General features: G+C 48.3%; 1 protein-coding gene across 2 annotated transcripts in view; it reads right to left on the reverse strand.

Annotated features, from left to right (window-relative positions):
* Positions 1–21767, reverse strand: part of HKDC1 (hexokinase domain containing 1) — a 62587-nt gene that overhangs the window by 28476 nt on the left and 12344 nt on the right. For both annotated transcript variants that reach the window (XR_005064047.1, XM_037029344.1), the window contains exons 5-14: positions 18894–18989; positions 17747–17846; positions 15239–15422; positions 10508–10663; positions 9172–9405; positions 8019–8323; positions 6351–6496; positions 6137–6256; positions 2088–2183; positions 1798–1897 (exon numbers count right to left, since the gene is read on the reverse strand). Coding sequence is in view for 1 of the 2 variants with exons in the window: in XM_037029344.1 (XP_036885239.1) it covers positions 1798–1897; positions 2088–2183; positions 6137–6256; positions 6351–6496; positions 8019–8323; positions 9172–9405; positions 10508–10663; positions 15239–15422; positions 17747–17846; positions 18894–18989 (1537 nt within the window). In the remaining variant the exon portion in view is untranslated. The remainder of the gene's footprint in view (positions 1–1797; positions 1898–2087; positions 2184–6136; positions 6257–6350; positions 6497–8018; positions 8324–9171; positions 9406–10507; positions 10664–15238; positions 15423–17746; positions 17847–18893; positions 18990–21767) is intronic.

The following is a 21767-nucleotide window of genomic DNA, read 5'->3' on the forward strand; positions in this document are numbered from 1 at the left end:
AATCTCCATCAAATTTTGCATTGTGCCTGACATTCCTCCGTGGAAACTATTTGGGTGATTCAGAGGCCACAGCTCTGGGCAACTGGGGATTGGCAGTTTCATTACAACAACATGCCTGCTCATGCATCAAGTCTCATGCAGTTTTTTGGCAAAACATCAAATCACCGAGGTGACTCAGCCCCTCTACAGCCTAGATTTGGCACCCTGCAACTTCTGGCCTTTCTGAAAACTAAAATCATGTTTGAAAGGGAAGAGATTTCATACCTTCAGTAAGATTCAAGAAAATACAATGGGCAGCTGATGGCAGTTGGGAGAACTGTGTGAGGTCCCAAGATGCCTACATTGAAGGGGACTGAGGCATCATTGTCCCATGTACAATATACTTTATATCTTGTATCTTCTTTAATAAATATCTCTATTTTTCATATTACATGGCTGGATACCTTCTGGACAGACCTTGTCGATTTGTAATTTATAAAAATGAGATGATGTTCGTAAGTTTCCTGCATGCATTAAGTATTCAATAAATGATGATATCATTATCATCATCACCATTGTTAAGCTACAGACACACAAAGTGAGCTTCCAAATAGTCACAGAGTTACCAGTCAGAGCTGCAAGGGACCATGAGGAATCACCTAGTCTTTTTTTTTTAAGATTTTATTTATTCATTTTTAGAGAGAGGGGAAGAGAGGGAGAAAGAGAGGGAGAGAAACATCACTGTGTGGTTGCCTCTCACACACTCCCCACTGGGACAACCCAGGCAGGTGCCGTGATTGGGAATTGAACCGGTGACCCTCTGGTTTGCAGGCCAGAGCTCAATTCACTGAGCCACACCAACCAGAGCAAATAACCTAGTCTCGGACAAGCAAACGTTTGGCATCTATAAGCCACTCTTTTCTCCCTTGCCCATGACCTGGCTTCCAAACTGTTCTCAACACAACAGTCCAGGCAACTATTATATTTAATTAAATAAGTTCACTTCTTTTCTCTCCTAGATCTAGCCCAACTCCTCCCATAGATGAGAAAATTCAAGACCAGACAGAATAAGTAAACTGCCCAAGGTCACAAAGTAGGTAGGGGTTAGAGTCAAATGAAACCTCTTACCTGGCATTGAAGACATCTGCATATATTTCCATCTTCTTGTTCCACCCACCACTCACCTCCAGGAACCCCAGACAACCAACTGAAACCACGTTTGCAGATGGTCATTACTCAACCTGTGCCTGTCAGTTGGAATGCCCTTCACCCCCATCTCCACTTGGTCAACTCCAACCCTTTTCCCCAGTTCTTAATGAGTCATCCCCCTGGAATCCACCCTGGTCTTCAATCACCGCCAGAGTTCTCCCAAAGACCCTTAAAATGCCTATATCAGCTCAGGCCTTTCCCTTCTTCTTTCTCAGGTTTCTTTCCAACTCTTTCCCATCCTGTGCACCCTGAGAGCCAGCGAAGATCCGAGAACAGAGGAGCCAGCCTCAGGCCAACAGGACTCAACTTCGGGCTCCCTCCTCCCAGGATAACCTGCTCCCTAATCTGAAAATCCTCTTTTTACATCATTCTCTTTCTTCAACAGAAAGGATAACCTCAGCTTAGTACCCTTAATGAAGAAAATATTAGGTAAAGATTTAGGAGTTGGAAAACCTGGAATCAGAACCTTAACTTCATCTCTGCCTTGGACTAAGCCAGCTTCAGAGCCTCTGCATAACAGAAGGATGGACCCCTGTCCTTCACTGTGTTACAAAGGAACCTCCAAGAATCAGATGGAGGTAGGCCGATGGGACATGTCTGACCACTCACCTGCGATCAGGCCAATCTCACAATTAGGATCTTCATAGCCACAGGTCATCATGGTCCCCACTGTGTCATTCACAACTGCAACTATGTCCAGGTCAAACTCCTGCAAAGGAAGCAGCTCTGCTGTAGGTAGAACATGCAAACCCAGCAGACTCAGAAGGGGCGTATCAACCCAGGGTAGGGGTTGGGTGTGAGGGACGGTGCGCAGAGTTAGAGGACTGGACATAGGACGATAGAGCAGGGGCCTGGGGGGAGACGCTGGGTCAGCCATGAGCCTCAACGTCATATCGTACGTTTCTCCTCTTGATGGCTTCCCTGAGCATGTCCACCATGTCTTCTTCTTCACAGTCAGTAGCCTTAAAGCCCTTGGTCCACTCAATAAGCGTTGCCTGAAAGGAGGGAGGGGAAATTCACTTGAGCAGTAGTTTTCTGGGACTGCTGCACAACCTCAACATTTAGTAGGTAGTCAGACACGTGGGCTTTTGACTGCCTGCATCTCTGCAGCCCTAACACTAGGCCCAGAGGCATTACCAAGGAGGATGCTCAGACAGGGTCCACTGCTGAGGGAGATAATCACAGCCATTCATACTCGTCAGTGGTCAACTGGTGTCCCCTGGCCATGACAACACAGAGCAAAGGCTTGGATCATAGTAACCTCACTGCTAATGTAGCCAAGGACAGATTAAGATGTGATTAAAGATAAAGCTACAGAATGTTCATTAAAGCATTGTTCCACAGTAAAACACCAGAGGCATCCTATCATTCCAGCAACATGGGTCTATCATCCTGCACATCAGTACAGGAACTATTGTACAGCCATAAAAACTCATGCTGCAAGAGAAGGTTAGATGTTAGAGAAAGATGTTCACCATACACTCCTAGGTGAACACACATTAAACAAGTGCAGATGGTGAATTATTCTACTACTCTTTTAAAAAATAAGTCTAGTGCTCTCTCTCCCCCTTGGCAAAAAATCTGAAACAGAGGATGGATAGTTGTTTCTCTGGGTGCAAGATTATGGGTGCTTTTTAGTCTCTCTTCTTTGGCTGTATTTTCTAGTTTTCTTAAAATTAGCAGGCATACTTTTTTATAATACTAAAAAATATTTTTAATTTTCAAAAGGAAGCAAAGGCTATCCTGTTAGCCAAGAGCAGCCGTTAGTTTAGCCTCAGGCCTCAGATCCTGGGGAGCAGGTAGTGAGGACCCATGGAGCTGTGCCGTCTAGGCCAGGAAAGCTCCTGGGACAGCAGTGCTCCCGGCCCAGGGGCTGGACAGCACCTCACCTGAGGCCCTCAACCCCAGCCTCCCTCCTTCTCTCCAAAGCCCTTGGAAAGCTGGGCTCCCTTTCTTCTTTCCTGGAGGATATTTGTAGGACATTAGAGATGTACTCCCAACTGAAAAATCTCTTTTTAGTTGCAATTACACAAAAACAATGTTTTAGAAGTCTCTTTTCTCTCCCCAGCCATCAGTGGCTTTGCTCCATTGGTTTCCCCTCCTTTTAAGCTGCATCTTCATGAACCTGTCAGAACTTCTGGGAGTTCTGTGTCAAAACTCCCAGTGTTCTGGGTCAAAAGGAGCAACTGTGCCCTGGTACCCATTGATCATTCAGAACCATGGACAGCCGCACGTGGGTCCACAACCTGCCCCAGCACTGTGTATTTAATGACAGCAGTAATACAGGCATTACCACTGTAAAAAAAATTAAAGTCCCCTATAACTCCCCATCCCCCCAACCGGAGAGCTAGCTAGCCTCTATGATCTCTCTGATAGAAATGCTTCCAGACCTCTTTCTGTTTGCATGTATTTTTAAATAAGCTCATATTGTGTGTGGACTACTGCAATTTGTTTTTCTCACTCAATAATGAACCTTCTAGATCTTTCCAGGTCAGTTAACACAGATCTGACATATTCCTTCACTGAGCAAAATATTCCTCAAGTATAATTACACAAAAACTTTAAAAATCCACTAAACCTAACTATAGATTAAGTACTACTTTTATCTCCATTTTTCAAGTGAGTAAACCAAACTTGCCCAAGGTCACACAGCCCATAAGCGTAGAAGCCAAGATTCAAACTGAGACAATGAGTTCCCAGGCCCATGCATACCCTTAACTCATGCACTCTGCCATCCCCCAGTTCGGGAGGTAACATCTGGGAATCTCTCAGAACAGTGTCTGACACAGAGCAAGCACTATAGTTGTGTTTGTTAAATAAAAACCAAGCAATAGATTCCTTATGATTGATATACTATCATTTATTTATTTAGTCCCTTTCTACTGCCAAAGAGTCTCTTTCTCTTTCTTTGGGTTATTTCGAATTTTTCATTAGAAATTACTAAAAAGCAGTGTGGTAGTGAACAACCGCATTCATTTCCCCTTGGGCATGTGTTTAAGAAACGGAATCTTGAGGAGTGGATCTTCTGGCTCTTAGCATCCTGGCATTTTTAATTTTGAGAACTCGGCTTTGTAACCAGATAGTGCAGCCTTGTGCACCCCTCTCTCTCCATTCTCTGAGTGAGTGGCGTGGGGCGGGGTGGGGTGCACCTCGACCTGCTGGTTTCCACAGCGTTCTCAGAGCCCTGGTCAGCTTCACTTCCCTTCGCACTTTGCACCTCCCTATTGGATAAGCCCTGCATGCCTCAATGTCATTGTGAAATATGAAGCAGGAGAGAAAACAGAGTGTAATGCGTACAATAAGGATATTATTTAATTTGGGGGGGGGCGTTGATTATATCCATGCAGGTGTGCTGTGCGCTAGAGCCAAAATGTCAACAGTTCATAACCACTGGCGTGGAGAGCGTGCCCCTCTGAGCCCGGTCCCCCGCCAGTGTGCGGGTGGGGCCGCTCCGCCACCACTTATGAGTGTGGCACCTCGGACGACTCACTGAACCTGTCTGTGCCTCCGTTTTTCCCCACTACAAAACAGTGATTAAAACCTGTGTGTATGTGTGCTGTGGGATGTTAGTCGGCCTTAGCAAGGAGAGAAATTCTGACATGTGCTACAACAGGAAGGAGCCCCAAGGACGTTATGCTAAGTGAAATAAGACAGTTACAAAAAGGATGTGGCATGACGCCACCTGCGGCAGCCCAATCCACAGTGACAGAAAGTGGCAGGGTGGTCGCCAGAGGCTGGGCGGAGGGGTGGATGGGAAGTTACTGCTGAGTGGGCGTGCAGTTTCAGTTTGGGATGATGGAAAAGTTCAGAAGACAGGCAATGATGATCGTTGTGCAACAATGTGAACGTGCTTAATACCACGAAACTCTCCACTTAAAAACAACGTGTTGGCCCTGGCCAGGTAGCTCAGTTGGTTAAAACATCATCCCAATACACCAAGGTTGCGGGTGCAATCCTCAGTCAGGATGAACCAGTGAATGCACACATAACTGGAAAAACAGATGGATGTTTCTCTCCCTCTTTCTCTTCCTTCCTATCTCTCTCTAAAATCAATAAAATGTTTTTAAAAAATAAAGTGTTAAATGTTATGCTATATTTTGCCACTATCATTAAAAATAATAAAAACACAGCAAAACAAACACAGTGTGTAGCTCATGGAGACACTGAGTGGATTAAACAAAACCCTAACAAGTCTTCGGTGCCCTCCTTATTACTACTGTCGCGAGTGCTCTGGTTGACTGGCCGTGCTGAGCAGCCCTCTCCCCGGACGCTGAGGAGTGATGCTCGGCTTCTATGCCTTGGTTGGTGTGAGCCTGTCAGAGAGAGACAGGGCCCCACACTCACAGGCTGGTGAATGGCGCTTCCACCCCAGAATTTCAAGAAAGACCTTGTGATACATGTTTCTAAATTATTATGAAGAACACATTAAAATTATTATTTTGGGTGTTCTTCAATGTCAGTTAAGTAAGTGTCCAGGTAACAAATTCCCCCGAGAGCGTAGTGTCAGGAAAGAGGAGCACTTCTCCAGATGGGCCGGTGAGCCTTCGCTCGCGCTCGCCGGACGATAAAAACCCTGCAGCCCCCGTGCTCCCGGTTCACGAGGGCTGCCCAGACAGACACTCATGCTCTCTGCTAAAGTGTTCCAAGTGGCCTAACCTCTGCCTACCTCTCCATTATGTGGTTTAATCTCTCATTTAATGGTGGTCTCGTGAACGTGTCCCTTTACTGTTTATTACCCTCAATACTTTTGTGAACTGCAATGGAAAAAGGAATGACAAAAAATGCAACATAATAGAAAATTTAAATAATTAAAATTCTCAGTCACGTTTCTCCAGCTGCCCTGACCTAAGACCCCTGAATGACATGACAGTGACTCAGAGGTACCCTGAGACCCCCCCTAGTGGAGGGGGAAGCCCCCGGGCGGGCTGTGCCCTGGCGGCTGTCTCACCTTGTCGATGCTCGTCTGTCTGCAGGGAAACGAGAACGTGAACCCCAGAGGCAGCTGGGCTCCCTTGAGGCCCATGTAGTCCAGGAATTCGGCGATGCACTGCACGATGTGGTCGAACAGCTACAGGGAGAGAGTGGCAGTCATACCAGGCTGGCGGTGACACAGGGTGGCAGGCCGGCACCACGGAGCACAGAACCCCCAGCCTGACTTTTACCTCCTCGCCGGTGCCCTGCATGATCTCCAGAGGGATGGCGAAGATCTTGTGGTACATGCGCACTGACCTCCGTCCACTTCGGATCTTCACCAGCAGGACCCGGAAGTTCGTTCCCCCCAGATCCAGGGCGAGGAAATTTCCTTTCTCTGCAGTGGAGAGAGCGAGGGCTCCGTTCCACCATCATGCATCGAGCAGGACTCGTGTGGAGGCATTGGGAGGAAGGGGAGATGAAGAAAAGTGGCAGACTCAGAGCCTGCCCTCCAGGGCTCAGGGGCCAGAGGGACATGGAGGTCACCGAGCACAGTGTCAAAGGACTGGGTGGCACTTGTCTGAGACAAGTCTGCTTCTTGGTGTCTTGTAGAGGCCACACTTGATACTGATACCCAAAGAGCCCCTGAGGGTGAATCAGGCCAGGCTGTCCTGACTGCCAAGGACTCAGAAGGGTGGTTCCATCCTGTCTGTGTGGCCGAGAGGAACTGTTCATCCCCTCCCCAGATTCCCAGACCCCATCTGACTATTAACAAACCACATCAAGTTCACCCCTCAATACCAACCACCGCCTTTCACTTCTCCAACATTGCAGAGCATCGTAGTCTGCTCTGTGAAGACTTTCGCTCTGCTCTCTGCCTCACTCATTCTGCTGTAGCCACACGGATCACTTTGCTGTTCCTTGAATTTACCAAAGACATCACTCTTACCCTTATCTGCTCTTTCTTCATGACCCCCATCGTTCCATGGCATCGTATAGTGTTTGTGTATTGTCTGCCAGCCCAATAGAACAGGAGTTGCATGAGGATGGGGACTGTGTTTTCCTCATTGTTATATCACCCAGACTAGCACGGAGCCTGACACAGAGCAGTTGCTTAACAAAACTTTGAGGGATGAAAGCAGGAAGATAAAAGGGAGGAAGGGATGAGTAAATGAACAGGACCTTTATCGCTTTCAGTTTTTTCCCCATGTAAACTCAAAGGATATTGGCTTTGGAAAAGCTCTTTTTGGGGGCGGGAGATCCAAAGTACAGTAACGTGACCTTAAAAATGCCATCTAGCCCCTCTGAGTCTGCTTTGGCATCCATGAAATGAGCCTCATTCTCTCTTTATGTTACATGCAAAGTGGTTGTGAGGATGAAGTAATATGTTAAAAAACAAACTACAGGATGCGTGTGGCTCCTGAGGTCCGAAGAGGGGAAGTGGCCTGTCTAAAAAACTGACCCCACTGTTGAGCAATTCCTCGGCCAAGCAGAGGACCGGGAGAAGGATCAGGGGTCGAGGTCGGAGGCAGGAAGTGATGAGAAGGGAGACAGCCAAGCCTCGGGAGAGAAGAGAGGCAGAGAAACCGGCAGGAAAACAAGCCAGTTAACTCCAAGTGTCTACACGGCAGCTCCTGAGGACAGCATCTGGGTCTTTGGTTTGCCAACAAAGTGGGGTACACTCCATGGCCCCAACTACACAGACATACACACACCCTAACTGAAGTATTCTTTCATCGCCAATGCCTCAGAGCAACCACAGCAAAGAGATTCAGAAGGAGTACTGACCCTCTACCCTACTCCCCCTCCTGACATCACAGACTTAAATCCAAAGCTCTTAGAAAAACCTAACTGGGTTTAAGGAGGTCTATGGGGATCCTGGGGGCCCTTCAGGAAAGAGAGCTGTGTGCACAGCCCACCTGTGCCGTCCGGCATCCCGCAGACATAGGTGGGCAGCATCTTGACCGTGGCCAGCTGGTGGGTGTCCCTCTTCAGCCCGTACTCGAGCTCAGCCCGCATCTTGTCCTGCACACCCACAAGTTGCTCTCGGGTCAGTTGGAACAAGGCCAGCACCTTGTCAATCTGCTTCCGCTGGGCCTGCACCCGGGAGGCCACCGCTGTCACCATGGCTGCCCCCTTGCTGCTGCCACTCTCTGACAGGAGGAAGCGGACGTCACAGTTCGGGACCAGTTTCCTCACCACCTTGTGCAGGCGTTTGGGGTATCTGAAAGCAGGGGTGATGGCAAAACACGTGAAGATTACAAGGGCCCGGGCCTGGCCAACGGGAGCAGACACAGGTGTAGCAGTGGAGTGGGGGCCTGGGGAGCTCTGCTGGGCCAGGACTCAGTCCTCTAGCTGCTAGATGGTGCAGGGGCAGGGCATGACTGCGGGAGGGACTGGGCAGCTGGGACAGTGGACGGGACACTCGGGAGGCTCAAAGAAGTGGCTATTTTAGCACTAATATTTCAACCAATGAGGCATGTCCATGCATATTATATATTATGTCCATGCAGATGATATATTGGCCAAACATCATCTCTGTCCAAAGGGGGAAAAGGTTCTGTCCCCAGCTCTTTCCAGGGGTACCAACCTGACTTCCAATACCACCCGTTAGCCAGAGAGGCTTTGGTACACCCTCCTGGGAAATTCTCATTTCCACATGTTTTCCTACCAGTATCTTTCATGTGAACTTGGCAATCTCTGTCATCCCAGTTTTTCCCCATCTATAACTGAGTGTGTTTTTCCAATCTTACCACACAGTAGGTAGTCAAAAACAATAGGTAGATGGATGAATAGATGGATGGATGGGTGGCCAGATGGCTAAACACAGAAATGATTGGCTTTGCTAGTCAGGTAATTAGAGGCTTTTGCAGAATATTTCTCTAAGACTAATTCCCCAAAGCAACCAGCCAGCTAGGGGGGGGCAGTCTCTGAATTCAGCCTTTCCCCTGAATTCTCGGAACCAACAGGAGATGCTTGGTTCCAGAGAAGCAGCTTAGTTTAGAAAGAATCCAGGAACTCTGTTCCAGGGGAGGCATGTTTGTGGGGGGCGGGGCTGCAGGCAGCACCTACTGAGGGTGTATCTTGTAGAGTGTGCCGTCCACGCCCACTGTGGTCCGGAGTCGCGTCAGCTTCTTATTCTCCCGGAGGCGTGTCAGGATGGCTGCGAGGGCGGCAGCGCAGAGATTGGCTGACCGGAAGGAGACGATGGTGCAGATGTGCTGGACCGCAACGCAGTCGGCCTCTGAAGGCTCCAGGCCCAGATCCGTGAGGATCTCCCTTGTGTTGGCAAGGCCTTCTTTATACCTGGCCAGAGGATAGGAATGAGAGGCCCACCCTTTTCCATCCCATGGCGGACCCCTCAGAGAGCCAGCTTTCTCACCTCTCAGGACTGTGAAAAGAAACAGGCTGGCACATAGTCATGTAATAATTATAATGATATAAAAACCAGTCATAGGAGCCACCGTTTACTGAGCACTCACTATGTCCCAGGCACTTGTCTAAGGATCTGATATGTATCAACTTAATCCTCACAACAACCCTGGGAGAAATTTTGTCATTACCACACTGCACAAAAGAGAGACCTAAGGCACAGAGAAGGTATGTAACTTGTCCACCATCACACAGCTAGTAAGTACAAGGGCGAGAATTTGAAGTCAGGCAATTAGATTACAGAGGCCACCCTTTTAACCACCTTGTATTATACTACCTTTTGCTGAAACTCAGTCAGTCCCTGAGAGCTCAGTCCCTCAAGCTCTGCACAAATATAGACTCTGAGAGCCAGACACCATTTCACTGAGCTTGGAATCTAAACCGATTACAAAGCTCAAGGCAATGCTGGGGTTTCTGAGCTGGAGGAAGAGGACCCTGAGTTGACCAGGGCCAGACCCTATTGCAGGGACCTGTGTACGAGGCCTCAGATCACCAAAGCCAAAGCCAGTCCCCAAGAGAACAAGATGGGGAAGGCTCTTGCTGTAGCAGGTGTTCTTAACTTGAGTTCCATGTGTGGGATTTAATGGGTCCAAAGATGCCCTGATATAAGCAAAATTGTGCGTGAATATACATTTTGGTCCAGAACTTGAGTCAGATTCTCAAAGGGTTCTATGATCCTACAAATTTCATAAATCACCATTTTAGGGAGGCAGAAGGCAACATGAAGAGGGTGCAGACCTCCGTCAGAAGAATCCCAGGCTGATGAGACCAGCAGCAAGAAGCTGCATCCGAGCCATGGCAGGCATCGCCAACCCTCCTCAAGCTGTGACCAGGTCTAAAACCAGCCCAGTGAAGAAGGAAGATCTGGTCACTTCTCTGGGCCCACGATCACCATCGTGAGAACGCCACACCTTGGCTGCCCACCTGAAACTAACCCCTCGGGAGCAAGGTGGGAGGGACCAAACCAGCAGCTTACTTCTCCATGGCAGCCACGTGCCGGGTCTCAATCGCGCCCTTGGTGTGCAGGCTGGAGGATTTCTTGCCGCCAAACAGGAGGCCTGCCTTGGTCATCTTCAGCAAGATGAGCCTGACCAGTTCGCCTAGGTACAGGCCGCTGATCATCTTCTCAAACCTGCAATTTGGTGAACAGATCACGGCAGAAACGCCTTTGGTTATGCAGCATCCTTCCCCAAAGCCAGGAGCACATGTGGGGGGAGAGCCGTGCCACGGGTCAGGAGCCCTCTGGCCCCGTTCCAGCTTGGGGTGCCCTCTCCTCGCCTGAAAAAGGGGAGGACGAAGCTAGAGGAGATCGAAGGTTCTTTAGCTCACAAAGTGCTGGACTCCAAGAATCCATAACTCAGTCACCCCTGGCCATGGGGGTATCACCCTCATATTAGGCATTAGGAACCTCAACTTTAGAGACTCAGGTACTCTCTCAATCATAGCATGACAAATCCAAATTTCAGATGCTTCCAACTCCTACACCAAGCTTCCGCCCAAGAGAGAAGGATGCTGTGTCTGTGAAGTGGCCTTGGACGGTCCCGGGAGGTTCCATGAAAAGGTGGGTGGAAGGTCCTCACACCTGGGCTCTGGTCTGCACCCACCAAGCACTTACTGAGTATTTCCCGGATAAACTATTAAATATATTTTGATTCTCCAAATATAATAAGATAGAAATATCAAGGAAACCTGTTTCCTAATCAACTTTATCAATTTCATGATCAAAAATCTTAGGACAGGGATTTCCAGCCAAGATGGAGGCGTAGGTGGAAACACTGTGCCCCCTCCCACAACTAAATTTAAAGACAGTGAAGTTTTAGAAACAAAAATGCAGCCAAAACAGTGAAAATTGAACTGTACGAAAGTCCGACAACAATGAACCACGCAGCCAGACTGGTAAGAGGGGCAGAGTCAGCGGCGGAGCCGGGTGGGGCTGGAAAGATCGTTCAGTCTGACTGGCCCAGGAGTGGAGGCGGAGGCGGTTGGTGGATCCCAGGCACGGGGTGGCGATGGACAGACTCAGTGAGGGTGCAGGGCGGCTGGCTAACTGTGGTCACACATTCATGAGCAGATAAACCAAGCGAAGGAGCAAACAGACCGCTCAGGCTAGGGCCTCAGCAATGGGAATTAGAGCCTGAAAGCACCAACTGGAAAGACTTTCTCAGGGTCGAGGGGCCAGTAGAGGCTCCCAGGCTCACAGAGAGTTCATTGGAGAGACCCACAGGGTCCTGGAGAGTACACGGGCCCACACACCCAGGAACCAGCATCAGAGGGGCCCAATTTGCTTGTGGGAAGCCGCAGAGGGGACAGAGATCTGAGAGAGAGCAGAGCGGAACAAAGCTCCATTTTCTTTCCTCGCTGACCCCACCCCCACATACAGGGTCAAAACCCAGCAACTGGGTCGCCCGGCCCTGGTGAACACCTAAGGCTCCGCCCCTCATACATAACAGGTGCGAACAGACCAAACATTATGTCTCAAGAACAGCTCAAAGCCCCAGAGCCTATAATTCTAAGTGACCAAGAAATAGCCAGCCTTTCAGATGCACAGTTCAAAACACTGGTGATCAGGATGCTCACAGAATTGGTTGATTTTAGTCACAAATTAGAGGAACAAATGAAGGCTAAACTAATTGAAATGAAGGGAAATGCATAGGAAACCAATAGTGATGGAAAGGAACCTGGGACTCAAATCAAGGGAGTGGACCAGAAGGAAGAAAGAAACAACCAAACAAAAAAGAAGGAAGAAACAAGGATTCAAAAAAATGAGGAGAGGCTTAGGAACCTCCAGGACATCTTCAAACATTCCAACATCTAAATTATAGGGGTACCAGAAAAGGAAGAGGAAGAGCAACAAGTGGAAAACTTATTTGAACAAATAATAAAGGAGAACTTCCTCAATCTGGCAAAGGAAATAGACTTCCAGGAAATCCAGGAAGCTCAGAGAGTCCCAAAGAAGTTGGACCCAAGATGGAACACACCAAGGCACATCATAATTACATCAGCCAAGATTAAAATGAAGGAGAGAATCCTACAAGCAGCAAGAGATAAGGCAACAGTCACCTACAAAGGAGTTCCCATCAGACTGTCAGCTGATTTCTCAAAAGAGACCTTACAGGCAAGAAGGGGCTGGAAAGAAGTATTCCAAGTCATGAAATCCAAAGACCTACAGCCAAGATTGCTCTCTCCAGCAAAGATTTCATTTAGAATGGAAGGACAGATAAAGTGCTTCTCAGATAAGGTCAAGTTCAAGGAGTTCATCATCACCAAGCCCTTATTACATGAAATGTTAAAAGGACTTATCTAAGAAAAAGAAGATGAAAAATATGAACAGTGAAAGGGCAGCAGACTCACAGTTATTAACAACCACACCTAAAACAAAAGCAAACTAAGAGGACTACTAGATTGGGAGTGGAACCATAGAAATGGAGATCACACGGAGGGTTAGCAACAGGGGAGTGGGAGGAGGAGAAGGGGGGAGAAGATACAGAAAATAAGTAACATAGATGGTAGATAAAAAATAGATAGGGGGAGGGCAAGAATAGTATGGAAAATACAGAATCTAAAGAACTTGTGACACATGGACATGAATGCAAGGGGGGGATGGTGGGGGAGGGGTATGCAGGGTGGAGGGGAGTGAAGGGGGGAATGGGACAACTGTAATGGCATAATCAATAAAATATATTTTTAAAAAATCTTAGGACATAGCAGAAGCAAAAGACAAAATAGATCCAGGTTGGATTTGGGGGAGTAGAAATTATTTGAAGTGAAATGGGGACAGCAGGGCGACAAAGTCCAAAACGAATGGGCAGCCCTTCCTTGGGCTATGGCCGCTCTGCACCACTGGTGAAGCTTTGGGTGTGCGCTGGGGAGCACATCCGAAGCAGAAATGCACCTCCCACACAGGCATGTCTGTGTTTAAATACGTTCTCCGAGGTACTTAAACTTTTTATTCACCAAGACTTCTTGGAGAAATGGTGGATCCCAGGGCTGGGGCTGGGAAAACGCATGATGAACCTGGAGCATCTGACTGGGCCAGAAAAAAAGGAGAGATGGAAACACGTCAAAGGATGCAGGGACCAGCTTAAAGGGGATTCCACTGGCCAAATATAAAAAAAAATTGATTTAAAAAAATGGGAAGAAATTATAACCCATGAAATTTAAAAAACTCCATGAATCCATATCAGTTTAAAGAAACAAATGGAGAGGATGGGGAGCCTCTTCCTTACCGCAGAATAACAACTAACCGACAGAGGAAATGAAGGATTTAGAAATCCATCAGTGGGTGCCCAAACTAGAAGATGAAAGTTTAATGAGCAACAGGATATGTACTTCATCTCACAGCATCTCTTCACCAGATACTCATTCATCGTGGAGGGAATCACAGCACCCTTATGGTGGGGACACCTGTCGCACATCCCTCTAACCAAGCGATTCAAAGCGCATCCCCGGTAACGGGACAGACACGGGCCTCCAGATTCAAGGCACCGAGGGACACGCACACACCACCTGTGGGATATTCCTGCCGAAAAGTCACTGCCTGAATCTAGTCGTGAGGAAACATCAGACAAACCCAAATCGAGGGGCATTCTGTAAAATGAGTGGCTTTGTATGCTTCAGGGTCATGAAAAACAAAGAGACACCCCCACAAGAGTTCAAGGTTAAAGGAGGCTAAGGAGACAGGGCAGCAAATTGCAGTGTGTGACCCTGGCCTGGACCAGGGGCCCGCACAACTGTTTCCTTTTTCAGAAGGAACAGTAGTGAGTCGGCGGGTGAACTTTGAATGAGGTCTGTAAAACAGATCCCATCTAGATTATGTGTTAACTCCCTAATTTAGATAGGTATACTTCTGTTACGTAGGAAAAAGTACTCGTTTTCAGGTAATATGCTCTGATGTATTAAGGAGTGAAGGGATATTATGTATGCAATGTAGTCTCAAATGGTTCAGAGAAATAATTTTATGCAGACATGTGTATTTTATGCACATATGTGTGTTTTATATGTATATAACCATATACAAACAGAGAGAGAATGTTACTGTTTAAAAAAATCTGAAAGAACAGCAATTTTGTATGATTTTCTCAACTTTTCTATAAGTCTGAAGTTGTTTTTTTTTTAACTTTTAGTGTTTTACCACTCAGCACTTAAGGAGCTGGAATAACGTACGAGACACTGTGTAGCAAGGAAAGGCAAGCGGCGTGTGGAGCTGCCCTCGGGAGCGAGACGGCGCCGAGCCGGACCCTCAGTAGCTCCCCTGCCGGCGAGCGAGCGAGGGGTGAGGGCTGAGAAGGCGCCCGTGAGACCCGAGGCTGGGAAGGAGTCCCGCTGGTGCTGGGTGATCGGGCCTCCGGCTGCACTGGTTTGTTCTGTGGCCACGCGTACAAATGCACCAAGAAGGCAAGACCCGCATCATCTGGTTCACAGCTGTACCTCCCCTGCCTCTCACACACACGTGCTCCAAAAACATGGACTGAATTAGAATTTGGTTATAATCAAAGTGAAATCGCTCCACTTCCTTGGCTTCATTTCTTCATCTGCTCATGAAACTAGAATACGAACCTCACCTCATACACTCACTGTGACGGAGAACTAGTTGCAACTAAGAAGCCCCCCAGGCATAACGTGTCCCGAGCGGCGGGTACTTCCTTACAGGACCGCATCACCACCGCACCCGGTGCTGATGGCCGGGTTACAGCACGAGGGCACTCACAGTTGCTTCCCTGGGTTGAGAGAGCCGAGGTCCAGGTCGTGGTCAAACTCAGTGCGGATGTCTTCCAGGGCCCCGTCGTCCCCGAAGGCCCCCCACTCGGTGTTGATGCACATCCTCCCCTCGTCGCCCTCCACCAGGTCAATGTGGCTCATGTCCTCCATGTAACACGCGTTGGTGCCAGTGCCTGAACAAGGGATGGGAGAGGAGATGCAAAGACGGAAGGGCTCCGGGCCGGGCGAAGGCAGGGAGAACCCTCCGCTGCCTGAGAGTTCCCTGAATACAGCACGGAGTGCTTCGGCTCCACGGCTGGGCTGCTTCTCGCTGAGGAAGGCAGCCCCTCCCGCAAGCCCAGGGAGTTCATAGGAATAAAGCTGACGTGTGAAGACTACACTTCTCGGGCTGCCGGTGGTTTGCTGTCATGAATGAAGTCGATCGTGAGGAAGTCCCTACTGAATATGTATGAGAGCTGACAAAGCACATTTACAGAGGAGGATGCGTGAACCTAACATTTTTTTAAAAATTGCTAACCCACAGTAATTTTTAAAATCCTTTTCCTAAGCTACTTCATCTCTTCTCTATTTGGTAGTAAAGATATGCTTTATTCATGAACTGCCACAAACTGCTCCTAGCATCAGCTACATCCTAATCTTTGACAGTGATTAGCTGCCACATAAGAAAGCAAAATGCCATCATTCCAACACAAAATCACTCCAAGGAAATGCCTAGAACCTTTGAGTGCCAGGGAGTGACTGCGGACGGGCACTGTCTGTTTGGCACCTACTGGGACGAAGGAAGTGTTCTAAAATTAAGTAGCGGTGATGGTTACACAACTAAACTTACTAAAATGTACTGAACTGTACACCTAAGATGAGAAAATTTGTATGCCTCAGTAAAGCTGTTTCTTAAAAATATGTAAGTGTCTTCCCCTGGCTGAAACCCTGGGCTGAGCGTTTTATTTATTTATTTTTAGAGAGAGGGGAAGGGAGGGAGAAAGAGAGGGAGAGAAACATCAACGTGTGGTTGCCTCTCACACGCTCCCTAATGGGGACCTGGCCCACAACCCAGGCATGTCCCCTAACTGGGAATCAAACCTGCAACCCTTTGGTGTGCAGTCTGGCGCTCAATCCACTGAGCCACACCAGCCAGGGCTGGGCTGAGGATTTTAGAGCCAACATAAGAAATAAGAAATGCAGAGAGACAAATGTAATACATGATGTGGGAAAAACTTTCTCAGGAAAGTATGGACATGGCTCAGGCATGGCACACACGTGTAACCATGGGCACTGTGTTGAGTTACCTGACATAGTCACTAGGACAGACACAGTGGGCAGTGGCTGGGTGCCCGGCCTGGCAAGTGCGGGTCCTATTCTGAGGCTCCAGAAACAGGAAGGCAGATCAAGCGCCTGAGGTATAAAGATCCTGCCCTTCGGGAAAGTCAGGCTGAGCAGATTGTGGTTAGAAGTCAAGAACAAGCAATCCAGAAAACGTTTCCCAGTAAGTGGTAAAGGAATGAGGAGGCGGAAGGGGATACACAAGAACAGCCTTTTAATCAACCCATTAGGCTTTCATTTCCCCCCACGCTGCCTTCTCACGGACCCCTGTAGCAGGGCCCCTCCCTTCCCAGCTCAGGGACCATCCACTGGATGCCTCCACTGCACGGCCACCTCCCTGGTGCAGGCCACCACCATGTCTCGCCTACCCAGTGCAGTCATCTCTTGGCCAGTCACCTTGCTTCCACTACTGGCCCAAATAGTCAATTCTCCACACAGCAGCCAAAATGAGCTTTTTAAAAATGCCCACCCCATTTGTCATCCCCCACCCAGTGTCCTCCAGTGTCTTCCTTGGGGTAGAAGCCAAAGATCCCACAGTGACTGTGTCTGTGACCTATGCAATCTGTCCAGTCCCATCCCCTCTCTCTAACCTGAACACCGGGCTACTCTCAGCCCTCACTCGCTCTGACTCAGGCCCCACTCAGCCTCTCAGGGTTCCTTGAGCACCGCACTCATTCTCACCGCAGAGAACACAGGTTTCCTCTTTCCTTTGCCAAGGACTGGCCTCTTGATCTCCACTCTGCTCCCTCCTCCTTGTCGTTGAGGTCCTGCTCAAATGGACCCCTCCAAGGGTCCTGCCCTGACCACCCATCACACTCACTCTCCATCACCGCACCCTGCTTTCTTTTCTTTACCACAGTCAGCACCACCGGAAACTGTCTTATTTATTTAGGCCTTGTTTGCCTTCCACCCATCTCCCCACTGAAACCTCCATGAGCACAGGAGCCTTTGAGTGTTAACTCTACTGAGAACCCAATGCAGAGACAGGGCCTGACACTCGGTGGACACCTAGGAAATACTCGTTGAATGAATGGATGTCTGTGTGCACTGGGTTTTCATGTTCTCCTAGGTAGGAAGCCCCAATGCCCTTCCCACAGAATTTACTCAGAGTTTGCTGAAACTAAACCCTAAACCAGCCCCATTCCCCCATCTCCAAAAAGCAAGTCAGACTGAGTACCAATGATGACACCAACTTCACAGAAGGGATCGTCATAGGCACACGTCATCATGGTTCCCACGGTGTCGTTGACCAAGGCCAGGATATCCACATCGAGGTCCTGTCAGAACACAAGCCCCAGAAGGCATCAGCGGGCGGGAAGGGGGTGTTATCCCTTCATCCTTCCCCACAGGGAACCGGAAAGCAGTGAAGGCAGCTGGTTGAGAAAATCACTAGATCCTGCCTGTTGGGTCTGCCGGATGGAAGCCAAGCCTTTGTCACAATTCAGGGGTCTAGGCGAGTGAAAGAGGGGTGCAGAGGGGACCCATGCTCCTCCTGCTCTGTGGCTGAAGGCCTCTGTGCAATGGAAATGTGAGGGGCGGCCCATGGGGCTCCAGCTCTTGTCTGAGGAACTCCGAGGAAAGCGTGTTGATCCAGGAAGCAAAGATGTTTCCAGGAGAAGACACTGAAGTCCTCACTGTGGGGACACCTTAGGCAGCGTCAGCCAAGTCCTTTCCATGGACAGCACTATGGGCCTGGGTTTCCCTTCTGCCAAGACAACCTGGGCTATTGCACTGCTCTTCCCCAAGGCTTGGGGGAGCATTTTAAAGAAAAGCGAAACTGTAAGAGAGAGACAGAGACTACCAAGGAACTAGCAGGGCAGCGCGTCCATCAAAACAGTCCCCGCACTGTCAGGGTAGCAACTAATCTAGGTTTATTTGTGTACTCTGCAACTAGCAAGGAGCGTGTCTTGCTTTTAGGTTATTATAAAAGTTATTAAACAAATACAGATACTCAACGAATAGAGAGTGGAAGTGCAATAGAGAACCAGACTGGAAAGACCGTGATCTTTTCAGCCTCAGGAGAGGTGGGGGTTGGAGCATTGCATACAGCAGGGGTCTGACCAAGACACCCGCTGGGGGCCAAGGCAGCTGGTGAGGCCCTAGCGGAGTGGGGCCCACCTTTCAGCAGTAACAGGAACAAGCTCCACATACCGAGGCTCACCAGTGGGTTTACCCAAATAGCCACATCTGTACCACGTGAGACCTGCCCTGAGATCAGCTCCTTTTCTGGTCCTCCTTCCCCGGCAGGCACCAGGTGAGACCCCACACCCAAGGAAAAGGGACGGGGACTGGCAGACCTCTGCACCCTGAGGCAAAATCCTCACCTGATGACTTTTCAAGGCATTGGTTAGACAGCTCACTACATCTGTGCCTTGAACTCCCCGGGCTTTGAACTTCTTGGTCCAGGAAAGCAGGACACCCTGGGGGAAGAATTCAGAGGCCGTCTAAACAAAGAGGGCACTCAGTTCTGAAAATGCGCTGCAGGAATTTTATGTTTAAAGTGCACCCCACCTCTTCTCTCTGAGCTGAATCACCCCAATTCTTTCAATATCTCTTCAGAGGCTTTTTCTATTAATTTAAGCATCTTTATTATTGCCTTCTGAGCAGTTTGAAACGTTACACGTAGTGGCAGAAAGAATGATAGATAAGAGTCAGGACACCTGGAATCACAAGAGGTCGCACAAGCCATCGAACCTCTCTAACGCTCCGTTCGCTCATCTGTAAAATGGAAACGTCACTTCCCTGACCCCAGCATAGGAATGGTCTGATGGAAGCACCTGGTGTGTGCTAGATACATATCTGGGTGCAGAACGTATGGTTTGCCAGGTCCACAAAACACAACTAACATGGTGTTACCTTGTAGAACTCCCTCGGGAACTTAATTTCAGAAGTTCTACAGAAATGGTTCTCAATTTGCATTATCAGGTATTTGCTTAAAATTGGTGTTTCCCAAGAGTTTCACATCTAAACTAGCAAATAATCAGAATTTTTCAGACCGGACGAGGTCTTGGAGACTTAGGGTTCCAGAAGGCCACACAGTCCAGAGTAGCTGAGCCCAAACTCACAGATACCCTGACCACATCTTCCCAATCCTATCTCTTTATGGGTAATGACGCTGGGATTCAGAGAGGAAGGAAATCGGTCTGGTCCCACAGGGAGTGAAGGGCAGAGTTCAACGGGAACGCAGGCCTGGGACTCCCAGCTCTCGACCAGGCTTTCTCCCTGCACCATAGCGCCACCTAGTGGCCACTCTCCCTAACTTCTGCTTTCACAGGCTATGAAAGCAACCCCTGCTTCATCTGAGGCATGGTGGGGTGGCGTTCCCACTGAAAAGGTGCTAGGGACAACGTGGAACCTGTTGGGGGTAGGATATTTAGAGGCGTAAGGAACAAATGCTTGTGATGTTCTCTAATGAAAAAAGCAGTACCTACAACTGTGTTTTTTAAAACTATCTGTACAGCACAACATCATCTAATATGGACATGAAAACCCAAATCTAATAGTGGGTATCTCTGAAGGTGGGGATTACAGATGACTTCTACTTTCTTCCCTAAACTTTTCCATTTCTGTCTCCCTCTCTCTTTTTGTTTTTCCTATCTTGAACACTACCATTTTGTCATTAGATACACATACACACACACACAGAAATTTCTCTTCAGCTGAGACTTTTCTGTTCTCTCACGAAAAAACAACAAAACAGAGACAAAATAAACAAGTGACACCCTTTTTTCCAGTTCCACGTCCTCCCCTTCTTTGATCATGTTTTAGTTCACCACAAAGACCCCTTGGCCAGGCCTCTTTATGAAGGCTTCCCCTCCCCTCCTCCTTCCACACGAACTCGGCCTATCGGACCACCTTCTCCAAGAGCCTGGAAGTTAGCGTCACGAAATCTCCACCTGCTCCTCGCCAGCCAGCCTCGCCCACACTCAGTTACTCTCATTAATTCATCCCCTGTGTCTAAAGCGTTTTTTCCTCACTTTCGACTTCACGGAGAGGCAGTTTGGGAGGAAACTGTATAAATTACAAGTAATTCAACCAGACTTTGGTGACTAAAAGCATTTCTCACTTCCTCAGTATAACCCAGCACCCTTCCCGAGTTCAAACGTTCCTTGAAAATCCTCACTGGAATATGACACAAAATGAGCCGGATGCTTTCGGGCCCCTGTCGGCATTGAATCAAAGTCCCAGAACCGTGTCTTTCTGAAAAGGCTGTTTGATCAGGCGCGCGCAAGCTTGGGTGGCATCGCTTTAGCTGTGTGGCCTCGGGCAAGTCTTTTAACCTCTCTGAGCTACAATCTTTCTCAAATATAGAGTATCAGCATAGTGTAAGACACTGTGTTCAAATCTGAGGTACATTATTATCATTATTAGATGCTGTGGGCATTTAACTTAGATAAATGCCCAAACCATACATTCACCCCAAGTTAAAGAAAATATGCAAGTTTGGTTCTCAAAGTCAAACTGACTCCCACAGAGATTGAGAATTTTCTTCCTTCTCTGTGGGATCTCCAGAGCTCAAATAAGAGGTGTGGCACTAACCAGAAAGAGAGGACACTTCAGAGCAAAGGTCCCCTCTCCCCCCCCACCACCTCTTCCTACATTCTCTGAAACCTTCCTCTACTGTGTTTCCCTAATCCTTATTTTTAAAGATTTTTTAAAATTTATTTATTTTTAGAGGGGAAGGGAAGGAGAGAAGGAGAGAAATATCAATGTATAGTTGCTTCTCGTGAGTCCCCTGCTGGGAACTGACCTGCAACCCAGGCATGTGCCCTAACTGGGAATAGAACCATGATCCTTTATTTCGCAAAACCAGTGACCTTTTGGTTTGCAGGCCAGTGCTCAATCCACTGAGCTACACCAGCCAGGGCTCCCTAATCCTTTCTTTATAAAATAATAAAAAAGTAAAGTTCAGTCCCTGAACTTTCGGTCCCACACTCCCTGTGTGGATAGATGATGGTAAATACTCATTTAATGCAATCAAGTAAATGATCGATTATACCCTTCAATTGTCAGACAGTTATGATAGTTATCAGACACCTAAGAAACACAAGACACTGTGCTCCAGACCCTGGGGGTGGAGAGGAAGAACGATGTAGAACAGTGCCTGCTCTCCCAGGCATCTGTTGAATCAGGGACAATCATCCTCCTTTTCAGTGACCACGGACACACCAGGAACAGTGTTGAGGATTGTGGGCATT

The sequence above is a fragment of the Sturnira hondurensis genome, unplaced genomic scaffold (assembly GCF_014824575.4).
Source record: "Sturnira hondurensis isolate 20B ecotype Veracruz unplaced genomic scaffold, ASM1482457v3 Scaffold0020237, whole genome shotgun sequence".
Classification (NCBI taxonomy): Eukaryota; Metazoa; Chordata; class Mammalia; order Chiroptera; family Phyllostomidae; genus Sturnira; species Sturnira hondurensis.